The sequence below is a fragment of the Mauremys mutica genome, chromosome 10 (genome assembly GCF_020497125.1).
Source record: "Mauremys mutica isolate MM-2020 ecotype Southern chromosome 10, ASM2049712v1, whole genome shotgun sequence".
NCBI lineage: Eukaryota > Metazoa > Chordata > Testudines > Geoemydidae > Mauremys > Mauremys mutica.
Window position 1 is genome coordinate 45,734,712 of NC_059081.1, and position 27,055 is coordinate 45,761,766.

The following is a 27,055-nucleotide window of genomic DNA, read 5'->3' on the forward strand; positions in this document are numbered from 1 at the left end:
CTGTATGTTTCTACTGCTGCTCGGGGAAACAGGATTGTGTGAATATTTGTGGAAATAAACCAAATACAGCATGGATTATCCTGACTCCATGTCACTGAGTTTTCATATGAACAGAATCACCCACAAGGCTCCAAATTTTCCCTTCCTGCTCAGTGTAAGGGGCCACAATACCCTCTGCAGACTATTTATACATGGTTTTTCTTAAGTGAAGCCAATGTGTCACTTGAACATTCTTGTATCTATTTCCTCTGCCGTGATCTCAAACAATATACACCTAACTCCACTGCCAAGGCCCTTACTGAACACCATAGGACATGGTATTAGAACATTTTGATCTTAGCATTGACAATTATTTAACAGGTTTTCAACTGATATTTCAAAGGCTGGTTTCATTAAACACCAAGTTTTCTCCAAATTGCAGCCACAGCATCAGGATACATTGATTGTTCACGTGGGCTGCTTAGTACAACACTAACATTTCTCTGTACAGTCTACCTTCTAATTTGTTTCCAAACATTTTAAGAAATCTGACAATGTGGATGCATAAACGATTGTCTGTGCCAGCTTCATTTTGGCTTTCCATTTCCGTTGGATGTAGATCGAGGTTACCAGCAGTTTTACAGCAAACCAGTGCAAATGATAAGTGACATAGTTTAACATGTGTATCATGCTCATTTGGCAACGACTGGTTTCAGTGATGCAAATAAAATGAAGTCCAAGTTTTGGCTGAAAAAGTACTCTGGCTAGGTTTAAGAAGGCAAAATAGAAGAGGAAATAAAACAGTTACAAATACATCTGAAACCTTGAGAGTTATTAAGTGCCTTGAGTTACCAGCTCAGGATTTTATGGTTTTTACTATCATTATTTCGTCCAATGGTCCATTAAAATGGCATGGTCCAAGAACGAGTAGATAGAGGAGATGATAGCCTCACAGAAAGCTGAATTAGGAACTTGTAGTGCTGTTCTGTTTTTCCTGCAAACAGAATTAAAATGAAAATACATGATGTGACATGCGCTCTACCATGAAACTTCAAGTATTTACAATTCTTACAGTGATACATTTCAGATAGATTATTTAGCCTGGAAAAGAGAATTCAAAGAAACTTAAGGTACTGTTTTAATCAGTCCTTCCCTCTTCTACTCTGTCCCACTTCTTAAGGAGATGCTGGAGGGTCAGTTGGACCCCAAAATTCGTAAAAACCTACAAGTAACAGAAATGTTTCTATAGTTTTTTTTAAAAATGCCACTGGAAATAATTTTTCTAATACTACAAATCAATTAAGATTCCTCTGCAATGCTTACAATCAAAACTTACAGAATTATGACATGGTAAAAATGGTAAAATTACCTCTCATGACTAAAATGTCAGAAGCCTTTAAGAAGTAGCAAATCTAGTTGTGTATCACAGCGTGTTTTTGTTCAGTGGCTTTTACTATATCTTCTGATTTTTGACAGTGTTTAGGCTCACCTGAAAAACACACAAATGGGAAGGTACCTTAAGACATTAATCAAGTCAAGCGAATGTGCTTACATTTTCATATATAATACACCTGTACCCCAATATAACGCTGTCCTCGGGAGCCCAAAAATCTTACCACGTTATAGGTGAAACCGCATTATATTGAACTTGCTTTGATCCAACAGAGTGCGCAGCCCCGCCCCCCCGGAGCACTGCTTTACCGCGTTATATCCGAATTTGTGTTATATCGGGTCGTGTTATATCGAGGTAGAGATGTATGAACCTGTTTTGTGGATAACATATTGTAGTATTACATCTGAGTAGGACATTTTTCCTTCCTTTTCCAAAGGTTGCCTATCTTATACTTATATTTCAATCATTACTTCCTTTTCAGAGTGAATATGTGGGATCGAGTTTAATCATTTTCATTTACTCATGTGGAAAGAGACAGAATGAAAGCACTGGATCAGAACATTAATTGAGACAAACATAAAGCAATTTTTATTAGTCTATTGTTAATGAAGTATTAGAAAAAAAATTAAATATATTTTCTGTACAAATTTTAACTGTTTCTTGGGGGGAATTCACCCCTGCGAAGATGGCTACTTAAATCCACTTTGGGGGTGAGTTTCACCTGGAAAAGCAATGATACTGTAAATTTGCAATCGAAGCCTAATTTTAAGAGTTCCATTTGTCCAGTCTGCTAACTGAAACAATACCACATGACTTATGTATTCATTCAAAACTAAGCAACACAGCTTGAATTTCAGCTCTTGAATAGTCACAATTAACAGTATTTAGATCATAAAAATTATTTGTGAATATTTTTGAATATAGAAAATTAAAAACTGTGGACAATTTGCCACTATAGAAAAGGTGAAATATGTCCAATACATTGAATATAAATTAGCTGCTCAGTTCTAAGCAATCAAATGCACATTGTGGTTACCGATTTGCACCAATAAAACCTACAGCCGGTTTGCAGATTGTGGAGGAAGGAAAGCAAGGAAAAACATAGAAGGACAGGGAAGTAGAGGAAAACCAGATGGGGAGATAGAGAAAGGCAGAGGAAGATGTTTGAAAGAGGAAGGAAGCACTATTAGAAGCTAAGAATTAAAGTAGAGGAAGAGTCTTTAAGGGAGGACAAACAATAGTTTGCAAGTGGGAGGAAACAAAAGGAAGAGGCATTTAGCTTGAAAACGGAATGATTAGTAGAGAAGTGTCAGAGGAAGAGTTTATCAAAGAGAGAAGGCGACAGAAGAGGAGGAAAAGCATTGAATTCACTATGGGTGAAATCTTAGTGCCACTGAAGACAGGGAGAGTTTTGCCATTTACGTCAGTGGGGCCAGGATTTCTCCGCAGCTCTCAGTCCCTTGCAGTTTCACATATCTGAATGCCATGCTCTAGTATTTGGAAAGCTAGGTCAGCCCCGCACTGTCTTCCTTTCTAAAGATGTTTATCAGAGCCGTGTGAAGGATGGAAGTTCCATTTCACAAAGGATTTCAAGATTTCTGAATCTGGCCTCAATCTAAACTGAAATAAAAACAGAATTTCAAAATTTCCCATGAAGTAAAATTCTGAAAAGAAATGTTCATTTTGGGTCACACTACCTGCTTCAGTTTGATTTCATCTTTTTATAGTTCGTATTATAAGCGATAATGAAAAATGGAAAAAAATAAGTTTCAGAACAGGAAACTGAAATGTTTGTTCCTACAATCTCAAAACAGGACATCTGGACACAGTTGGAACTTTTCCCCTCCATTTTCCCTTCAAAATTAAATTCCAGCAAAGTTGATATGATTTTGTGAAGTGTTTTGATTTTGATGGAACTGCATATTCCAAAGGAGTATGGTTCAGGCAAGGTTTCTCTGAGCAGCATTTTGATCAAAGCTCAATGCTTTGTTCTCTGATCTTACCTTATTCTTTATCCACATCAGCATATGTTTTTCTCCTAATTATAATTGAAGGGTCAGTGCCCTGATTCAGCATTGCTTTGCACCTTGTTTAGCCCCTTATACCAGCAGAAAAGTAGATTAAAATACTACCAAATACCCCTTTGCACTGATGTAAATAATTACACCCAGTGCAGGGAAAAGTATGAAGTGGGGGTCCAGGAATCTACCCGGTCTCCTTTGACTGACACTTATATGCCAGAGAGTCATCAACTGGTGTCATCTGAGCCAACATAAATTACATTGCCACATTGCTGATGTGGATTTTCTTGCTGCTATTCTATGTGGTTATGCTCCAGGAGGCTTTGAGTGATCAATTGATACTGCCCATGTATGTTTTATACTACTGGTAGTTACTGGATAGTCCTCTACTGTACAGAGATCGATGCTATAGTCAGTCATTTTTAATCACAGATTCACTGGCTTCTTAAATGTTGGTATTTCTTGACACATTAAGGATAAGTTGTTTTTCAGGACGTGTTTCCTTGGAAACTTTTGATGGTCAGTTTTGCATGAATGCCAGCCTGAGCAGGAATCAGGTTTGGTTAATAAACTAGGAGCGCCTGCAAGAGTTAAATCTCTGAGTAGGTGCTAGGACAGCAGATCCCAAGTTTTGCACCTCCTCTTAGTTGATTTAGGGTGTCAAGGACCATCCTCCCTCTCTATGTGCAGGCATGGTGACACCACCTTGCCCTGCATTTACAATCCCTTCACATCTTTGTAGTGACTGCAGTAGTTGCTTACTCATTTCCATTAGGAAATTGTGTATTTTAGTTGTCTTTAAAGCATTGTGTTTTATCCTATTAAAAAAAATAATCATGCTGTCTCCCTTTGCTCTTCATTTACTCTCCCCTCACATCTGTTCTGTTCTTCTCAGCATAAAACAAGAAGCACCTATGCCATCTCTGCACAGAGCACCAGCAAGCGCTCCATAGATTACGCTTTGGAAACTGCTGGCGCGGGAGCTGGGACTTGGTGGGCAGGTACTATGGTGATGGGCAGCACATTAGACATGCAGACAGATAGAAAGATATCTAACTAGTACATGCAAAAATGTCGGAGAAACTGAGAGATGCTTGTTGGAGCAACTAACTCTGGGCTGGATCAGAAGCCAAATTTGCCCATGCATGAAAAGAAAAAGGCTATAATCATCCAGGGGAGATAAGCCCTCCCTGCTAGCACACCCAAAGGAGGTAACAGTAATGCAACTTCTTGTGGTCCCAGAAGTGCAAAGGGAACACTAGGGTGGTGCACACCCATCCAAAAGGAGCATGTCTGTGTGGGTTGAGGCATAGTCAGGGTCCCACTCTGCATGCACAATGGCTGGTGACTTAAAGGCCATCACTGGAGAGAAGGGGTGTACCTTTTACCAGGGGTCCCAAGAACCATTGTGGAGTTTGCCCCCATCATCTTTTCTGGAGGCACTACACCTCCCTGTGATAAAAAGGCATAATGTGGTACAAACTGATCACCAGTTCATTCTCTCCCTATACTCCTCTCCCCAACACTCCACTGGCTTTACGAGCCAAACCTTACCCCATATTCTAGGGCACCAGGGTTACAGATATATGGTAGACAGTCTTTGCTTGAATAAGTAGAAGCTAGTCTAACCCAAAAAAGGCCAGTTCACACCAGAAAGTAGCTTTTACACAATCATATGCCCCAACCTAAGACCCCTAATATCTAAAAACACTTTCCAATATTCATATGTTACAGAGGAGATATGCCTTTACACAATTTGTGCCAGTATAGTCGGATGAAACCCATGCCCAAGAGTCCAGGCAGAATGTATATTCTTTTTCTTACTTATTTCCATTGGGTTTTTGCTCTGCAGCTTACGAGGTTTCAGTACAATGGTACAACTGAATCTGTGCACATGTGCCTAACTTTAAATGAGCAACTGTATTATATATAAGTAGCAGTTCTCAAATTGCTTTTCCTTGCATGAGCGATATGCATGGGTACTCTGGAAGCACATTGGAATTAGCAGATGAAATGAACACTCTCTTCCCAGTTCAGAGTGAGGATGTTGATAGTGCCCTGCTATGATGTCTCTCTTGTTTGCTGAGTGTTACTACATCACTTCCACACAAGACACTTGCTCTCACTGTATCAAAGACCCAACCCTTTGGGTATCCCAGACAAACTGCACGGTCCCATGGCCTTTTATTGTAAATGTGATGAGAGCACCACTTACTCTCTGGAAACCTCAGCTGAAGAGCAAAATAGTATTTATTGTCTTGAAAATGAAGGGCAAAATGTATGAACAAGGCATAGTGATGTTCAGAGATGATTCCATTATTTATACCAAGGTCCTGAGAATTCTAACATTTACAAGGAATTTTATTATTCCACAATCAACTTGCTTTAGATAGTTTATGTTTTTCATAGAGCACCAGGTCTCTGTAGAACCAATTGCTCATGATCTCTTTCATTGTATTCTATAGTCCTCTTCTCAGCATATTTTGGTTTGCTTTCTGTATACTAGCTAATGCCCTTTATCCTGAAGGATCCAGGCTACTTTAAAGACTGTGAAGACAGTTTTTTTTTAAAGTAGCTGACTATCGTATGACAACCATTTACCCTTTTGGCTATTCACATCAACACAAGACATCTGTAACAAGGTGGGAGGGTATCTGTTAATCCATGTTGTCAGCAAGTGCTAGGGACCCTGCCTACATCTATTGATTGCATCAGATATGGCAATGTGCAAAGTTCTTATTCCATGTTTTAGGAGAAGAGTTGATTTAATGGAAAATGGCATCTTCTTAAAATACATTGGTATAACAGCTTCAGATCCTTTGTTCCAATAGTATAAGAGGGAGGAAATGCCTGAAGGATGTTAAGCACTAGTATGGAACTCATCCCTCGTTATATGTTCATTTGCCTTTCTTTCTATTTTTAAAATCCCAAACAAACCCATTTTATAGAAATATTTTCATAAAAATCTGTAAACATAAAATACTAGTTCTTATACACGGCATAAAACCTTGAGTGGACTTACAGGACAAATATGTATTTAAGGGTATTCCATCCAACTCTTTCCTTTACCACAGCACTTTTTAAGTCATTTTTAGTTTTACATTGTGTATATTCTCCTTTTTTGCAGAGCAAATGTGGTTTCCTCTCAATGGTTATATAAAGCAAAGGTTCTCTCAGTCTGTCTGTATCCCTCTGTTGTTTCATTTTGTACTAAGATGGTGAGATCTATGGTGCATGGACTCTCTCTTCATTCTGTGTTTGTGCAGCACCTAGCACAATGAGGTCTATGACTGGGACTCCTAGGCACTATGGGAATACAAATAATAATAATGTGTTCTTCTTTGTTATTGATGTTTATATAGTAAAGACAATGAATATCATGGCAAGTTTACAAGTTTTACATTGTTAAGTTAAATGAAAAAGTACTAGCTGCCTTATGGGGAGGATGGATGGATACCATGTCCAATGGTAACAACAGATATGTGAGAAGATTGGAACTATATTTCACTTTCACTGCTGGCATGCTTTATTCATTCATGACTCCCTGGAGCCCTCAACAGGCAGCTCTTCTCAACTACCTCAGTTTTCACTTCTATGGTCACTGGTTCCTGCTCACAGAGATCCCATTGTCCTCTTCCACATCTGACTCTTAATTAGCTCATTGACTTGCTTTTCCCTTAACCCTCCCTTTCCACCCAAGGAGAAAACATTTTTAACAGGAAGCAAATATTGATTTTTCTGATAGCATGGCGTGCCTTGCAATCACGCTTGTCCAGTGGGACTAAAGAGTTTACATGAGCTGCAGGAGGAAACAACATAACTGTCTTCCTTTTTCTCTCTGGTACACTCCTTAATTCCATTCTGTACTCAAACATTATTTGTCTCTTACACTTTTGTCACCTAAGAGTGTACAAAAGTCAGCATGATACACCACAAACTGCAATAAACACTGATCACCTAGTGTTCTGTACTGCTGTGACTTACATCTTACTATCTGACTGATACTTGCACGAATACCGGAAACTTGGACATGATTACAGCTGGCTGGAAAACAGAATTTCCATCCTAGGGAAATTCAGATATTTTGACATTTGTTTTCATTCTGAATTGGGAGGAAAAGTCAGAATATAAAAAATTTTCACAGAACTAAATGTTCCAAAAAATTGCAGTTCAGAAATGTGAATGCAAGAGGTTTGTATATTTTTGACTCAAACATTTTAAAATAAAAAACATTGTTTTGAATTGGTATTTTGACTTAAAATGACATTAAGGCAACCATTTCAAAACAAAATTTTCATTTAGTTTCATAATGTCATCTTAAAAGAAATGTTTTTGTTTTGACTATCTGAACAGAAAATTAAAATATTTTGACAAAACTGGCATTTTCCCAAGAAAACATAGACTTTGATGAAACCACATTTTCCAGTGAGGAAATTTTCCAGTTGAAAAATGTCAATAAACTCTAGATATGATATACACAAGAAAGTTGAAAATGAGTTGCTTTAGAAAGTTGTTCATTTGCACACTTATAATATTCTTGAAGGTGGATTATATTAGTTTAGATAGCGAATCAATTTCTGAAAGACTTTTTTTTTGTAAAGGATTACTCTATCTCCTCCCTTTTAAATGGTTACATTTTATATTCCATTAAGGCAGTGGTTCTTAACCTTGGGTGCGAGATGCCCTTTCTGGGAGTGCGAGACATGCCAGATTTTTTTAGAAGGTAAATCATCGGAAACATAAATTAAGCACAGGCACGTAAGTACAACTACTTTGTTTCATCAAACCTATGTATTTATTAACATTATAATTTTTTAACAATTACTGTAATATACAAACAAAAGATATATCTAGGTTTAAGGGGTGCGAGAACACATTTTGAGAACCAAAGAGGTGCAGGCTGCAATAAGGTTAAGAACTACTGCATTAAGGCTTCCTTCTAGAATCACTTGGCATAATTTTAATCAACAATGCTTTGAAATACAACAGTGACCCAACACGTTGTGGGGATTCTAGATCAAGCTTTTATTTTATTTTATATTTTTGCGCTAAATACTTGGTTTGAGAGTGTGACAGGATAAGGTCATTCACCCCAGGTAGAATGGATTTACTGTAGGCTGGTCTGCTAGTTTTACTGTGCAGAGGTTATTTTGAATTATGATAGTTTTGAAATGGAAACGCAAAGTATTTTATTTTTAAGGCTGGGATTTCCCTTTGGTATTGGATGTTGCAAATTCATTTAATTGCACAGACTGGAGTTTTGCATATTGCCTATTTTCCGGATAGCACTGACACAATGTTACACACTCTACATGGATAAGTACACAGGTAACATCATTCTTTAATTCTCAAGGGACGGGGTCTGCCTCTTGCTATGTATTTGTGCAATGCCTTGCACAAGGGAGTAATGACCTCAGTTGGGGCTTCCAGACACTACTGTAATGCAATTAATAACAATATAAATGTAAAACCAGACTGCTACAAAGAAGTTCAAACCCGGCTTTATTTAATTCTCTCATCTATGGCACCTCTGTAGGTATAGAACTGACTTCAGCTAATCTCAGTAAAATGTAATATGTTTTCCATATCGCAATAGCGATTAGCAAAGAACTTCATGTAGAAACTTTTTTACCTGCTACAGCACACTGCTAAACTCTACTCGATTAAAAGGAGCTGTAACATCCGAGCATGGTGACTTGTCTACATTGCCCCACAGTTCAGAAAAAGGGGGTGTAAATAAACTGCACTGTAGCTCCCCCATGTGGGCACAAACTTAAAGGTCCCTAAAAGGACTACATTAGTGCAAATTAGGGACCTTTACATTCATGTCCACAGTGTTCACATGGGGGAATTACAGCACAGCACTTTGGTGTGTACTGCAATTCATACCCTCTTAACCCAAATTGTAGAGCAGTGTAGACATGGCCTTAGTCAAGAATTACTCCAGATCCCTTCTGTTTATTAGATTCACAAAACTGAAAATATCGGAATTGGCCAGGAAAATTTCTAAACTACAAATGGTAGGTCAGATTTGATTTACTGTTGAGATCAGAACAACTGCCCATGGTAAAGAAAGATTAAAGGATGTGCTGAAGTGATTTATTTCCCAAACTAATGGTTTAGTAGGTACATCAAACACATTTCTGAAGTGAGAATGGCAGTCAAAATACCTAATCTACTGAAACTGCAGGCTACTCAGTCTGGGCAGAACCAATTCATTTTATATCTGGCAAACAGTGGTTGTAACTGACTGGAACAGTTTGTACTTCTGATAGATTTTAATTCTTGGTTTCCTTTTTAAAAGAATAAATATGAAATATTAAATTTACAAAATAAATCAGACTATCATGATCAGCAAACAAATACAATTCAAATAATACCTAGGGTGAAAACTCCTTTTAACTTCAACATAGTCACAGAATATACATTATCTGACTTCAGTCTTTGATAGCTTGCTGAAGGCAACAAGAATATTTTGTATAACCTACAACTCTGGGTTTAGCAGGCCAATGCTCAAACCACTGAGCTATAATTTCTGACAAAGTTAATGAGAACTGAGCATCCAAATATATTATCAGCCTTGAAAATCTCACTCTTTTTCTTGATTTATTCACTAATCTCAAATAGGCACAAAAAACATAAAATTCATTTGAAATAGGTAGTGCTGTCAAATTATGGATTTACTTCTATTTCATATGTGACTTTAATTATTTGCTAATATCCAATATTCCTTCTTAATTAAGAAAATTAGAAACTCTCCATTCCATAGTGTGACTTTTATCTATGTTGGAAAATGGAGGCAAGCAATCACTGAAGCAGATGGTTGAGACTAAATTCAACATCGATCAATGAAAGGAAGTCTCACAGTATGATGCCTGCAGCTGATCACTCATTGAACTTGGATACAGAAATGTCTGCTATGCAAAAAAAAAAAATCATTTTAATTTAAGCTACAGCTAAATGCAGTCTAAGTAACTGTCCAGATTCTTATATTGTATCATCCTACTGCATAATCTCCTGGTTCAGTTAGTCTGAAAATAGCTCTAGATGCACATTCATTAGTGCACAAAAGACAAATCAGAGTAATCTAGATGGTAAGATGCTGGGAGCAGGGAACTTGTTTTATAGCTGTATAAAATATTTCCACCAGTAGCTCAATATGAACGAATGAATAAATAAGCAAACACATTCATACAGTGTATCAGGCCCGCTGACAGGGGAGTGCAAAGGGGACAATTGCCCAAGGGCCCAGACGATTTAAAAGGGCTCGGGGGCCCCCAGCCGCCGCTGGCGCAGCAGGGCTAAGGTAGGCTTCCTGCCTGCCCTTGCTCTGTGCTACTCTCGGAAGGGGCTGGCATGTCCCTGCGAGCTGCTCCTACCCCAAGCGCTGACTCTGCAACTCCCATTGACCTGGAACTGCTGGGTCTCCTGCCTAGGAGCCGCTGCAAGAGGGATGTACCGGTAGCTTTCAGAAGCTGCCTGAGGTAAGCACCAACTCCTCCATCCACTCCTGCACCCCAACCCCCTGCACCAGCCCCGAGTCCACACCCCAGACCCAAACTCTCTCCTAGATCCTGACTGTGTACCCCCTTCCACACCCAAACTCCCCCCCAGAGCCAGCACCCCGCACCCCAATCCCCCGCCCCAGCCTGGTGAAAGTGTTTGAAGGTGGGGGAGAGTGAGTGATGGAGGGAGGGGAATGGAGTGAGCAGGGGGCAGGGCCTCAGAGAAGGGGCGGGACAGGGGTGTGGTCTCAGGAAGGGGGTGGGGCAAAGGGCTTTGGGTTGGCGCTATTAGACAGTTGGCAAGCCTACCGGGTGGGCATATGGAATCCCTAGCCATGCCGGAGGAGTGCACCCAGCAGCGCACCCAGCAGCTCGCTGGGCACCAGCCAATAAGGTGCAGCACTGCCCAAATGTCAGGTGGACCACGTCCACACAGTTTGTGCGTGTGTGGGGGCCCATTGACTGTTCTGCCTGGGGGCCCGGAATTGCTGTCAGCCGGCCTGCATTGTATCTGGGATGAATAGTTTCAAATGAGGTAGAAGTAAGTTTCAGAACTCAGAATTATAGTTTAGCACATTGTCTATCAACAGCATGCCCAGCAATGAGCAATACCCTTTATATGTTCCCATCATTGCTAACAGGATGACGATGAACAGTTGGTGGCAGTCTTGGATATGAGCCCTTTTCCATTTCACTTAGTTTCTAAAGTCACCTTCATCACAATTCAGCTATTATCTCAAAATCTGTAGTGAATCTGACATACTGTGGCTGAGCTTCCTATAGCAGCAGCACTAGCCCTGATGTTTGCTTCAGCCAGATATTTAACTGTGAAGGCTCAGATGCATCACTGTTAGATAAATTAGAGGAGACATAATTGATGTTTTGGACCATAAATCAATCTCTAGAGGTGACCTGGACCTTAAAAAGGTGGTGTGACTACTGCTGCTACAGTCTAATAATAGGATAAACCTGCTACTGCCATGACAGACTTTAGGTTTACAAGTCCCTACCTCTGGCTTTTTTTATAGCATGTCCTAGGGCAGTTTGTACAGAAATGAGCCTTCGGTATGGGCCATTTAGTTCAGTGGAGCAGGATGTAGGCATATGAGCCGTGCCTTGTAGTTCAGGAGCTTGACTGACATTATTCACATCTCCTCATTAAACTCAGTTATTGCCCTCCCACTTCCTTCCTTTTTAGCCCTTTAATTATTTATTTCTCTCTAAAACAAGCATACAAACAAACCCAAAACACTTCCCTGGTCTATTGCAGCTTTGCACACCCTCCTTTTTCTGCCCTCTTCCAGCAAAACGAATAATTTCTAAACCATTTTACCTTTGGAAAGTAAATAACTCCAATGGGAACTAAATCAAATGTAGGCTATTACCAATTTCATAAACTGCAGTCCTGATGCCTTAAAATCCTGCCTGTCCTACAGGGGATTTCCTACCATGCTGAATGAATTCCTTTCAATAACGCTGAGTTCTTGTAAATAGTGATATGCTCATTGCACAAGAAAGGTGGAATTTATGCTGCAAGAACTGTATGCCTACAACCATACTTTGCCAATTTGTTCCATTATCTGATCAGATTTCTCAAGCTATCCAGGATCTGACTGAGTCAACGTTTGGATGGAAGAACTCCAAGAAACATCTAGGTGCTGCAGAAATAGCACTGGTGGTGTGGTAATGACCCTTAGTACAAGATGGCTGTTATACCTCTTTTATGGGCACAGCAAGTAGTGCTTCTCCTTGGGCTCCTCCTCTAGTGCATAGCAGGCATTATACCTTTCTAAGGCACTTCATTTTCAACCTGCCAAGGCCCAAATGTAGCATGCAGTGTGTGACAAAAACCCAAAATGAAAGAGACAAAAATATTCATTTAAGAAACTTTAAGTACTGGGGGATTCATTCTTTTCATAGCAATAACCCAGTCCAGAACCGAAGCTTTGTGATCCTTTACTCTGATGAACAGTTTTCAACAATAAAAATGAAAGGACATCAAATGTGTGTGTAGGATATGGTGGGGATAAAATGAGGGAGATCTCTCAAGATGAGGGACAATTGAGAGGTGTGCTAAGCTATACTTCTACGCTCTGATGCTCAGGCAGTGCCACCTCATCGCCCAACTTCACAAGGCTCAGCCTCAGAGAAGACATACTTGAACCCAACGTTTGAGCTGGGAACAGAGCATGTGACTACCTCAAGCCCCTAAAGTACAAGACACAGGGAAAAATTAAGCGGCAACTTTGTTTGGTTCTCACTCAGTCCCCTTATTTTTCTTCACCTGCAGGAGAATAATGCCCTGATCCTCACTTACCCATTCAGCTCTGATCAGATTATGACCTTGGCTGCACCGTGGAGAACAAGGGCTACTCTCCCAATACTCCCTGCTGCAAGCAAATAAATTGGTGAGGGGCAGGGACTGGGAGGAGCTCTGTCCCCCTCACTCAGTGGCCATGATAACTGGCTGGGTGTATGTGGGGGCGGAGGGAGAAGGGAGCAGGAGGGTCCATGAAATGGAGTGGGGTAACATATTCCTCCCTTAGAACAAGGGGAAAGCAGGGGATGAATTGTAGTGCTCAGAGCCCTAATTCATTCTCTGGTGTCTCCTGGGGCAATGCAGTCACGTGTTGCCTCTTACTCAGGATGGATTGAGAACACGCAATCTAGTCCATCATAAGCCCTTGAGTGTGTAGGGGTGTAGGTGTGGGGAAGAATGTACAATACACCAGGGGAGAGAGTTGGATCTTCATGGCTCATGCAAAGATGTGAAGGATCCTCAGCCCAGAAGGAAGAGGTAGGCCTGGTCTACACTACGATTTTAGGTCGCATTTAGCAGCGTTACCTCAATTTAAGCCTGGACCCATCCACACGATGAAGCCCTTTTTTTCCCCGACTTAAAGGGCTCTTTAAATCGATTTCTTTACTCCACCTCCGATGAGGGGATTAGCGCTGAAATCGTCCTTGCTGGGTCGAATTTGGGGTAGTGTGGACGCAATTCAACGGTATTGGCCTCCGGGAGCTATCCCAGAGTGCTCCATTGTGACCGCTCTGGACAGCGCTCTCAACTCAGATGCACTGGCCAGGTAGACAGGAAAAGGCCCGTGAACTTTTGAATCTCATTTCCTGTTTGGCCAGCGTGGCAAGGTGCAGGTGAGTGCAGATCTCATCAGCAGAGGTGACCATGATGGAGTCCCAGGATGGACCAAACGGAAGGTACGGGATCTGCTCGCCATATGGAGAGACAAATCTGTGCTAGCTGAACTCCATTCCAGTAAATGAAATGCCAAAACATTAGAAAAAGTCTCAAAGGGCATGAAGGACATGAAAGGCAGTGCCACATGAAAATTAAGGAGCTCAGGCAAGCCTACCAAAAAACCAGAGAGGCAAACGGCCACTCCGGATCACAGCCCCCAATATGCCACTTCTATGATGAGCTGCATGCCATGCTAAGGGGTGCAGCCACCACTACCCCAACCCTGTGCTTTGACTCCATCAATGGAGAATCACACAACACGGAAGAGGGTTTTGGGGATGAGGAAGATGATGATGAAGAGATTGAAGATAGCTCACGGCAAGGAAGCAGAGAAACCAGTTTCCCCAACAGCCAAGATATGTTTCTCACCCTGGACCTGGAGCCAGTAACCCCCGAACCCACTCAAAGCGGGCTCCTGGACCCAGAAGGCAGAGAAGGGACCTCTGGTGAGTGTACCTTTGTAAATATTGTACATGGTTTAAAAGCAAGCGTGTTTAATGATTAATTTGCCCTGGCATTTGCGGCCAGAACAGCTACTGGAAAAGTCTGTTAACGTGTACGGGAATGGAGCGGAAATCCTCCAGGGACATCTCCATAAAGCTCTCCTGGATGTACTCCCAAAGCCTTTGCAAAAGGTTTCTGGGGAGGGCTGCCTTATTCCATCCACCATGGTAGGACACTTTACCACGCCAGGCCAGTAGCACGTAGTCGGGAATCATTGCATAACAAAGCCTGGCAGTGGATGGTTCTGGTGCTTGCAGGCATTCAAACAACATCCGTTCTTTATCTCACTGTGTTATCCTCTGGAGAGTGATATCATTCATGGTCACCTGGTTGAAATAGGGTGCTTTTATTAAGGGGACATTCAGAGGTGCCCGTTCCTGCTCGGCTGTGGCTGAACGGAAATGTTCCCCGCTGTTAGCCATTGCAGCAAAGCCATCCACTATGACCTGCACATTTCCCAGAGTCACCACCATTGATATCAGCAGCTCTTTGATTGAGTTGGCTACTTGGATCACAGCAGCCCCCACAGTAGATTTGCCCACTCCAAATTGATGCCTGACTGACTGGTAGTGTCTGGCATTGCAAGCTTCCACAGGGCTATCACTATTCATTTCTCAGCTGTGAGGGCTGCTCTCATCTTGGTAATCTGGTGCTTCAGGGCAGGGGAAAGCAAGTCACAAAGTTCCATGTAAGTGCCCTTATGCATGCGAAAGTTTCGCAGCCACTGGGAATCGTCCGAGACCTGCAACACCATACAGTCCCACCAATCTGTGCTTGTTTCCCGGGCCCAGAATTGGCGTTCCACAGCATGAACCTGCCCCATTAACACCATGATGTGCACATTGTTGGGGCCCGTACTTTGTGAGAAGTCTATGTCCATGTCTCTGTCCTTATCACTCTTGTTACCATGTTGCCATCACCTCCTCGCCTGGTTTTGCTTTGGCAGGTTCTGGTTCTGCATATACTCCAGGTAATGCGCGTGGTGTTTACAGTGCTCATAATTGCCGCGGTGATCTGAGCGGTCTCCATGATCCCAGTGCTATGGCGTCTGGGCTGAGAAAAGGCGCAAAACGATTGTCTGCTCTGACGGAGGGAGGGGCAACTGACGACATGGCTTACGGGGAATTAAAGTCCACAAAGGGGGTGGCTTTGCATCAAGGAAAAACACAAACAACTATCAGACAGAATGGCCCCCCTCGAGGATTGAACTCAAAACCGTGGGTTTAGCAGGCCATTGATTTCACGGAGGGAGGGAGGGAGGAAGCAAATGAATACAAAACAAATTGGGTCTATTTCTTGTTTTGATCCACTCCATCTATCTTTTACATCTTTAGGCTGGCAGCAGACGGCGCAGTTCGACTGCTAGCCATCATCATCTCCTGGGTGCTCGGCAGAAGACAGTGCAGTACGACTGGGGAATGACCTGGCTGACTCACTCCCATGTCTGCCCAGGCACCCCTGACTGACCTCACCCAGGAGTATGACGATGATGGCTACCAGTCGTAACGCACTGTCTGCTGCCAAAAGGCAATGAGCTGCTGCTGTGTAGCAATGCAATCCCACGTCTGCCAGCACCCAGGAGACTTACGGTGATGGTCAGCTGTGTGGGCTCCATGCTTGCCATGGTATGGCGTCTGCACAGGTAACCCAGGAAAAAAGGTGAGAAACGACTGTCTGCTGTTGCTTTCATGGAGGGAGGGAGGAAGGGGGGGCCTGATGACACGTACCCAGAATTACCCATGACACTGTTTTTGCCCCATCAGGCATTGGGATCTCAACTCAGAATTCCAATGGGGGGCGGAGACTGCAGGAACTGTGGGATAGCTACCCACAGTGCAACGCTCCGGAAGTCAACGCTAGCCTCGGTACTGTGGACGTAGTCTGCCGACTTAATGCGCTGAGAGCATTTTTTGTGGGGACACACACGATCGACTGTATAAAAACGATTTCTGAAGAACCGACTTCTATAAATTTGACCTAATTTCATAGTGAAATTAGAGGTAATACTTTCTTCTCAATGTCCCATTCTTTTAAAGCTTACTTTATCATCAATTTCAGTACCATTTGTAAGTTAAAATGGAACATCACACAGTACCTTCCTTCTACTTAGATCAAGTTCCACTGTCGCTTGGACACCTTGACACTGGTGCTCATATGATCACCAAAATGCAGACCACAGCCTATGTCAATAAAACCCTTTTCATTTTCATCATATTCCTTCATCATGGGTCTTTGGCTATTCCATCCCCTTCCCCCTCAACATTCCAAATTTTCACCTTCCTTGTTAATGAAATGGCAACTTTTTATACCTATTTTAATGATCAAATTACACCTGCTTAAAGTGATCAAAATAAATGGGGGAAGTTGTATTCATTTTTATTACAAATGATTTGATTCATGAAGTTTTGATCATAAGTGCCTACAATAAGTGAGAAGCCCTGTAATAGCCAAAGCAGAATTACCTATTCAAAAAGAAAATGACAAGCAGTTTCTACAGAGTTTATGTAATTTCCCAGTAACTTAAAACTTCTATAGCTGCAAATACGTATCTAAAATTATTTTTAAATTATGAGTTCAACTGTCATATTTTTGGTATTTTAGGCCAAATAATTTACTATTAAATATCAAGTACTTAATATCAAAAAGGTTAAATTTATTCATGTCAAATGTTTTTTATTTGATGACACTTCAGTTTCTACATATGTCTGAGGAAGGGCCATTCCTAAACTGCAGGCTCGAACAACTACTTAATTGGACATTTTATGGATATCAAAGCTTAATAGGGATGTAACAGACACGGCGGCAGCTCCACCCTGCACCACTTCATTAGACTGATGTGTGTTTTGTGATGAGATATTACCATTCAATGGGTCAGTGGGCTGTGTTTCTTGCTGTGCCTCGGTGAGATCTTTCTGGTTTGGATCAGAGTTAGTGAATTTCTCCGAGCTGGATGCACTAGGAGGACAGTCGAAAGTTATAACTTGTAGGACGAAGGAACTGGGAGTGACGCTTCTTGGTAAAGGCGTGTCATCGCTTCCCTGACTACTCTCATTTTGTGTCCTGGTTGTTTCCTCCTGTAATTGTGCATCTGCGGGTTTTCTGCTTTGGTCTTTTTGCTGTTCACCAACATTTCTCACAAGTTCTTCTACAGAAAGGGAACAAAATATGTAAATTAGATATGAAATATATGCTGCAGTTGCTTTGATTTCTTAGCAATCGCTCTGTCCTAGAATTGGACTTGGAAACATTGTGCACACGGGAATTCTTTGTCACTTTTAGTGTTAATACATGTGCACTGGTTTGTTTAAAGTAGGTCAAGTTTTGATCTCAGTTACACAGGTGCAACAGAAGTGGTGGTGGCTGGATTTGGTGTTTGATCTTTAATCAGTACTTCCATCTACAGCTGGAGTGGCAAGCATTCCAGGAAAAGCCATGTGCACATGGGAAGGGAAAGGATGGAAACAGGATGAGATCACTGCCGAGTGCCGTTCCATTTAGCAATGCTGTTTGTGGCAGCAGTGCTAGAGGAAGCAGAGCTCAGGAGCTCCCGAGACAGGTAGACAGGGAGGGCCTTGCAGAAAGAAGGGAGTGAAGAGAGCTGTGGCAGCTCTGGAGGAGAGGGAATAAACCCTGGAGGGAGGAAGAGGATATCAGGGCAAAAGAAAGAGAACCCAGGATGGAGAGAGCTTTAGGAGGTTACACATTTGTGCTTTAACAGTAACAGCAGCAACAGTGGGGAGGGGACAAATCTCAAAGAAATAGTACTTCAGAGGGACAGACAGTGAGGGAAGGGAGAGATTGATCCAGGAGGCCAACGCGCAGTTGCAAGAAGAGAACTGGAGGTAGAGAAAGAAAGGTTGGGGGGATGGCACGGAACTGAGAAAAGGGAAGTTCAGGAGGACATAACTTGAGTGTGGGAGAGAGAGTTTGGTAGGAGGAGCCGGAGGATAGAGAGAGCAGGGGATGGAGAAGACTTGTATGGGAGGGGATAGCGAGCACACTTTGGTGGTGGGGATGGAAGGGGTGACAAGAAGAGGGCCAAATGGCAGGCGATGGCTGTTTTCCCTGTTATTAGAACACCTGCCTTTTCCTATCTCTTAGGTTCAGCTTTCACATTCCTTGATACTCCCATGACAGATGTAAAATATCTCCAGTTCTATAAAATGATGAGCATTAGAATTTGACCTGTAACTCCACGAACACTCTGGGGATTAGTGTGCGATTTCCCAAGCCCACCATTTTCACTATTATTAAAGGAGGAAAGCAGGCCCAACAATATTGTTCCTGTTCTGCTAGCATGATATTGCTAGCTTGACTGAGAACAAACTTCAGTTCTGTGAGTACCCAAATCTAAACCCAGACCAAAACTGATCACATAGTATTATGGAGTGGTAGAAGCATCTCTGCAGCACAGGTTGTAACCACATTACCATTATAAGCAGAATTTATCCCCTCCATACTACTCTCCTGGATCCTCAGGGCATGTTCTTTTGGAGGGCAATTTGGCATAGGAGGTGGGAGGCAGGAGAAACATTCTCTCCAAATCTGAGACAAGTTCATTAGATGTTTCTAATATATGGAAGTTTGAACAATTAGGTGCTTTCCCTTCTTTGTCAGTTCTTATGATTTTTTTAGCCTGTTATAGCTTTAAAAAAGGGAGGAACTTCACATTTGGTTTATTGATCCAAACTGCTTACAAACATTAGAGAAACAGGAAATGTCTCCTGGATTCTATAACTGAGGGGACTTTTGATCTCTTCATAGCTATTGCTTCCTCTAGGGACCTGCTGCAGAAATGGCTGCATTAAAAGACATTACAAAATCTGTAGGTGTAGTTTGGAAGCAATTTTCATGCAGTTCTACCAAGTTGTATTAATTAAAACAGATGTCATTCATGGCATAATCTACCTAAGGCTTTTGTCCCAAAAGAACTAATTTACATATCATACTTGCTGGAGAATATATGCTTCCATGTGGTAGAGCTACAAGCATTTTCCTTGACTATCAGAAAGCCAAGGAAATTCCAAGGCAAAAAAACAAAGTTTAAGTTGTATCAATAAATTGAGGGGGAAATTAAAAGAATGTTGAACTATAAAACAAAACAGAAAATGGAAAGAATGGAAATTATAAATTATAAATGAATGTAATACTTAAAAAATTAAAATAAAATAGCTATTAGAAAATATGTAACAATAGCATCATTCAAACAATTTTAGCTTGTCCTCACTGTGAACAAACAGTAACTGGAGATAATCCTCCGTTTATAACTAGGTCTGTCAAGTGATTAAAAACATTAATCACAATTAATTGCGTGATTTAAAAAATTAATCTTGATTAATCACACTGTTAAACAATAGAATACCATTTATTTAAATATTTTTGGTATTTTCTACATTTTCAAATATATTGATTTCAATTACAACACAGAATACAAAGTGTACAGTGATCACTTTATATTTATTTTTATTACAAATATTTGCTCTGTAAAAAACAAAATAGTATTTTTCAATTCACATAATACAAGCACTGTAGTGCAATCTCTTTATCATGAAAGTTGAACTTACAAATGAAGAATTATGTTAAAAAAAACTGCATTCAAAACCAAAACAATATAAATCTTTAGAGCCTACAAGTCCACTCAGTCCTACTTCTTGTTCAGACAATCGATCAAACAAGTTTGTTTACATTTGTAGGAGATAATGCTGCCCTCTTCTTGTTTACAATGTCACATTAAAGTAAGAACAGGTGTTCACATGACACTGTTGTAGCCAGCATCACAAGATATTTACATGCCAGATGTGCTAAAGATTCATATGTCCCTTCATGCTTCAACCACCATCCCAGAGGACATACATCTATGCTGATTAAGGGTTCTGCTTGATAACGATCCAAAGCAGTGTGAACTGATGAATGTTCATTTTCATCATCTGAGTTGATTTTTTGGTGGTTCGGGTTCTGTAGTTTCTACATCAGAGTGTTGCTCTTTTATGACTTTTGAAAGCATGCTCCACACCTCATCCCTCTCAGATTTTGGAAGGCACTTCAGAATCTTCAACCTTGGTTTGAGTGCTGTAGCTGTCTTTAGAAATCTCACATTGGTACCTTCTTTGCGTTTTTTCAAATCTGCAGTGAAAAGTGTTCTTAAAATGAAGCTGTGCTGGGTCATCATCCGAGACTGCTATAACATGAAATATATGGCAGAATGCCGGTAAAACACAGCAGAAGACATAAAATTATCCTCCCAAGGAGTTCAGTCACTAAGTAATTATCCCCCCCTTTTTTTTAAACGAACATCATCAGCATGGAAGCATGTCCTCTGGAATGGTGGCCAATGCATGAAGGGGCATACAAACGTTTAGCATATCTGGCACGTAATTACCTTGCAATGCCAGCTACAAAAATGCCATGCAAATGCCTGTGCTCACTTTTAGGTGACATTGTAAATAAGAAGCAGGCAGCATTATCTCCTGTAAATGTAAACAAACTTGTTTCTCTTTGAGATTGGCTGAAGAAGAAGTAGGACTGAGTGGACTTGTAGGCTCTAAAGTTTTACATTGTTTTGTTTTTAGTTCAGTTATGTAACAAAAAAACTACATTTGTAAGTTGCACTTTCACGATAAAAAGATTGCACTACAGTACTTGTATGAGGTGAATTGAAAAATACTATTTCTTTTGTTTATCATTGTTACAGTGCAAATATATGTAATGAAAAATAATAAAATAAAGTGATCACTGTACACTTTGTATTCTGTGTTGTAATTGAAATCAATATATTTGAAAATGTAGAAAAACATCCAAAATGTTTAATAAATTTCAATTGGTAGTCTACTGTTTAACAGTGTGATTAAAACTGCGATTAATCATGATTAATTTTTTTAATCACAATTAATTTTTTTGAGTTAATCACCTAAGTTAACTGCAATTAATCAACATCCCTGTTTATAACACAGTATGGGAACAGAGTTAAGTTTAAGTGTTTTTAAAAATGCATTTCAATACTTTCCATTTTTAAGTTCACATTAATCTAAGATTTCTAATGTTGAGGATGTTATATTCCAATATTATTTTAAGATGATTCCTATTTAAATTTCTAGTACTGTAAAGAAGGAATACTATTTCAACTCAGGGTTAAGAAAGTTTTCTGCCAGGAAAAAAGATGAAATGCGTTTTTTGCAGGCCTGAGATGGTATTTCAGGAAAACTTCAGAACAGAATTTTACTTTGCTATGGTACAACTGATGGCTGTACTGCTCAAGTTCATATCAGAAGTTAATCTTTTGAAATATCCTTACCTCCAATATTCTCACACATCTCAGTCTGTACAATGAAAAATTGAGCATCTTAGAATTGGTCTTGGAAAAAAGTCATTTATGTTCTTCCAAAACTTGGGCTGACAAAGGAAAATTAGCATTTTCATCTGAACAGTACTGAAGGCCTGTTACAGATTATTATTGTACTGGGCCCTGGTTTCTAAAAGTGCCTCTGACTGGTTGAGATCAGTTATCTATTTATCTAAATGTTTACACCATGCTCATCACAGGTTGAGTGAGTGCCTATGGTCGGTGACATCTGAATCACAAAGTAGGACAGCTAGCGTGTGGCTGTTTACCTCTGTTACTATTGGCTTGTCTACACACAGAAGTTACCTAGTTTTATACCGATCTAAGATTGTCCACATGCCACCTTAATTAAATTGAGGAAACATCACTCACTGGTGTAACTTTGTGTGTAGACCAGGCCGAATAGATGTTGGTAAACTGGAATATGTGAAAATTTATTATTTTCAATTCTAAGAACATGAGCATACAGTGGAATTTTGGATACCATGGAGTGAAAACTGTAGGTAAATGTTGGACTTACTATGGCAACCACTGTATGTCTGCTCAGCCTGATAGCCTAATAGCCAGAACAAGTCTGGTATTCTTATCTCAACAAGCATAAAATTATTTGATTATCACCACAACTTGTTTGGGTTCTGACTATACTATTACCCTTGGTCACCCATTAGCTAACTTGCTAACTTAACTTACACAGTAAATTTAATAGGAATGGGACTGTAACTGATTAATGGCAGAACTACCACTGGCTTCAGTGACACCTAGAGCAGGCTGATAGCATATCCATCCCTGCAAAGCCTGAGTGTGGTACATGTATTTTTTCCACCAAGATTTATGCTACAACTATTGCTTAATCAGTCTTGAAATCTGAATAGTGATTACCATTCCACAGTGATAAAATCTCCATGTCACTCTTAGTTAAATCTGCCTGAAAAAAAGAAACGTTAGTGGTGTGTTCTTGAAAAGTTTTGGCAAGGTAATCACAGGAATGGGTTAATGGTTGGGATTCAGGTTCAGGATAGTCAGGTATATATTCCTCAATGATGATATCATCACTCTCATTAGGACCCAGACTCCTTGTTCTTGGTATCATGTCTCTCATCTCTTGTATATCTGACTCTATGTCCCGACCCTCCTTACTCCATGCAGGTTCATTCCCTATGAAATCCTCTGCAAAACAGGAATAGAAAGAGAAATAAAACTAGGAATCCTTAGCTGATAGAATATTCCAGCTATTCATGGATTATGTTGTATGCTAGATAGAAAATATCCATAACATTAAAAACATACCCCTTTATTATATAAGAGCTATATATTATATTGGAGGACTAGCAAGAAAATATGACCTGTGGTATCTGCTGCATGCTGCTGGTACCCAGCTCACTGACTCTGCCTTGTCCGATCCCACTGCTATGACGGATGCACTCGTTTCTAAAGGAGGATGGGGCTGGGATCGGGGCTATTTGGTGACTCAACCCAGCAAGACCGAGGTAGCATTGGTACTAGGACAAGAGAAGTAGGCTGACCCAATATATTTTTCAGGGAGGATATTGCAACCTCTAAAATGGGTTGTTTTGAAAATAAGATATTAAAACATCCCAACCTGTTTTCAATTAAATTGCATAGTGTTTTATCAAGGGCTTTCACTTAAATGAAGCTGGCAGCAGCCTCATCTATTGCTGGTTACACAAAAGGAACCCTTAGCCCAATCCGTTATTGAAGGTCATTAATCCCAGAGGTAAAAATAGCCTGTAACGTGGCTATTTCACTGAAATCTTGCAACTTCATTCTTGTATTGTTGTTCGCAGTGAGTAGAAGCAGTCAACTCACTTGATCATTGTGGAGGAATCAAAAGAATCAAGTATTACAGACCATCTGGCATCCTACTCTGTCCTTAAAGCAAAGCTGTAGGAAAATACGAACTCCCTTCAGAAGCTAGATCCCTCCAGGAACTAATACCCACTCACACTTATGCATAAACACAACATCTGTCTCTAGATTTATTAGCATTTGATCCATGTGGGAATGTGGTTAATGACTATGGATTACCATATGATTCTGTGGTCTCCATAGTATCACTGTCCTGTGGCTGTAGAAGCTCTGAGTCTGCATTATAAACTAAAAAGTTGATTTCCATTGGCTCAGCTGTGTTACTATCAGGGTCCTGTAGTACAGAACCAGTGGGAACATTTGGTAGTGGAGTTGAGACAGGACAGGATTTACTAGACAGTACAGAATCTTCTCTACGTCTTGATGCTTTCTCCTGTATTCCTACGTCTGCTCTTTTACTGCCTTGGTCTTTACTTCTGTTACTTTCTTTTCCTGATATGTCTGTAGGAAGGTGAATGAAAGAGAGAAGTAAACTTGCAACCACTCATCTGTAGAATAATTATCTTATATGTATAAGATGCATTTCTGGTTCAAGTTATTGTACCATTAGAGTGTCTACTAACAAATGCTGGTGAGTGGATAAGGGGAAAATAAAAAATTTAAATTGCAGTAAAGCAGTACATCAAGATTCAGCCTACACTGCAGCCACTTACAGATAATTAAAATTCTATAGTGCAAAACTCCAATAAATAAAATCTTTGATTAATTGAATTATTGTTTCTTTACTTATAGATAGACTAAAATAACTAAATTTGTTTCCATAATATCACCAGTAGCACTGAAGCAATTTAAAGCTAATAGTTTACCAAATTGGAGAGAGAAAACAAATCTATCTTCAAGTATGAACAATATCTATTAATGTCCCTCCTGACCTCTGTCAATGGGAAGGGAACCAGGTTTACAGTTGGTCTCTATAAAACCTTGTATATTTATTTTTTATTGTTCTAGAATCACCATTGCGTGGGCTCACATTTTTCTGCAGGCCTCTGAACGGTTGTATGTCAAAAATTTGTGAACTAGAATCATCACTGTCAGTATGACAAATGTCTTACTAGAACAGAGAAAAGCTATAGATTTTTGCATTAGTGACATTTTTATGAACATATTTTTTCATGAAATTACATCACAGTGAATCACCTCCACTCAACTTCCCCTTGACAGATAACATGTAGCTCGTGGCCAAGCAAAACATTTTTTTAGGAAACCTACAACTCCACTCTAGGGTCTTCATATTCCTCTTCTCCATTCAGTTCTGTCTTTTGGGCTCACAAAAACTTGCCATTGTCTGCACAAACCCCATGGAAACTGGTGGTTAGGAGGTCTGTGAAACTTGAACTTTGAACAGACCTGACACTGCTCCACATTCAATTGTGTTCTGTGTTAATGAATGAGTACTGATTAACTACAACCTCATGTCTGCCAATGGTCAATGAATACTTCCTGCAAACTGTTTTACTTGTTATGGATAACAGCAGATAGATAGATAGATAGATAGATAGATAGATAGACAGACAGACTACTGACCATGCTATATTTTAATAATCTGGCCCACATTAATTAAAGAACATTGGAGAAAACAATGGAATTTTCTAGGACAGTCCCTAGTAAAATTTCCAAGAAAAACTCCAATGACATTTCTGCAAATGGATGCAAACACTTGAAACCTTGTCTATGGTTTGGTGAAACGATTTGACATAGGTACAATAGCTGTGTTTGAACATAGTCTTCTTCAAAATGCAGGGCCTGTACACCCATGCAAACTGGTTCTGATAAGGAAAAAGAATCCCTGGAAACAGTTACATCACTTCTATGTAGTTAGTTTGTCCACAAGTAATTTATCTGGTATATAAAAAAGGCCCATTTCCAAATTGTTTTAAAAATTGATTTTTTTTCCAAATTGTGATTTATTATCATAACAATCTTAATAAATACACAGCCAAAATACTTAAAAATATTATTTGATTTTTTTAACAAACTGCAACATCCTCCATTGCCACAGATTCTAATCCTATTATCCCAGAATCAAAGCAATTCTGATGGAAACTGGCATAGTGTTGACTTGCACTGTTGTCAAACATGAAGAAAGGTGAGAAAAATACCTACAACGATTCTTTCCAACAGAAATCACTGAAATGACATTGCAAGCAATCACATAATATGCTCTTTATGTAGGCTGACCAATCAGTAATTCTATAAGACTATATGCTATATATTCATACAAACTTAAAATGAAAATCAACGGATAAATCATAAGACAAAGTAAATCCCAGAGGAATTTAACCTAACAAGCTTATTTTCCTGAAAGTATATCATAGTGCAAGTCATTCTGACTGACTTTCTGCCACTTTCAATGCTAGCAATAAATGTCAGTATTTCATAGCTATTTATAGCTTCCGACTTCCAGGTTATGAAACAAGTTTAATCACAGTACATGACATCACAAATGCCATAAATTCCACTGCAACCTGCGTAAGCCATGGTTCTTTGATGTCACAGCATAGCATTATCTATTTTGGGATACCTTCAGTAAACCAAGAAGTTCCAAGGATTTCATAGACAGACAAAATATTTGTTAAGAATTAGTTAACACTTATTTGCGTATTGAATGCCCTCCAAGTTTGGTTATCATTATTATTTATTACTCTAGCGGCCCAGGCAGAGACTCCCATTGCACGGGATGCTGTACAGGCACAGAACAAAAAGCCAGTCCCAGTCGTTTACGATCTGAGCATAGACAAAAGACAATAAGTGGATACAAATACACCCCCGGATGGGCACAAGGAAACAACAAGACATATTGGTCCATGTGATGGGCTGTGGTCTCAGCACCCCAGCAACCTAACTGTTGTCAGGTTTTCTGTAGGCATCATGTCAAAGGAGAGTTTTGAGGAGGGTTTTGGAGGAGAATAATGACTTTGTTTTGTGGATGTTTACAGGGAGCTTATCCCATGCATGAGGAGCAGCTTGATTAACAGAGGCATTCAGCACAGAAAGCTGGGCTTAATTCTGCTTTTATTTTTGCTTTACTGTTGAGTTTTAAAGTGGCAGTTGCTTAAAAAGCCCAGGCAACTCATAATAATTTAGAAAGTAGAAGAAATATTTAATAAGGAGCATATCTGGGAAATAGTTGTCCATTGCCAAATAATTATGCATATGGAATGGTATATTTTT

General features: G+C 40.1%; 1 protein-coding gene across 5 annotated transcripts in view; it reads right to left on the reverse strand.

Moving 5' to 3' along the window:
* Window positions 1-957: 957 nt before the first annotated feature.
* The window catches only part of PDE1A (phosphodiesterase 1A), a 73,085-nt gene continuing 46,987 nt past the window's right edge, over window positions 958-27,055 (reverse strand). The window contains exons 14-18 of one of the 5 annotated variants that reach the window (XM_045032134.1): window positions 24,044-24,325; window positions 22,877-23,164; window positions 17,519-17,803; window positions 1,349-1,468; window positions 958-973 (exon numbers count right to left, since the gene is read on the reverse strand). In XM_045032134.1, the coding sequence (XP_044888069.1) occupies window positions 1,392-1,468; window positions 17,519-17,803; window positions 22,877-23,164; window positions 24,044-24,325 (932 nt within the window). In that variant the 3' untranslated portion in view covers window positions 958-973; window positions 1,349-1,391. Of the gene's footprint in view, window positions 974-1,348; window positions 1,469-17,337; window positions 17,804-22,876; window positions 23,165-24,043; window positions 24,326-27,055 lie in introns of those variants that run through there. The other 4 variants (XM_045032133.1, XM_045032135.1, XM_045032136.1 and 1 more) reach the window with 4 other exon arrangements.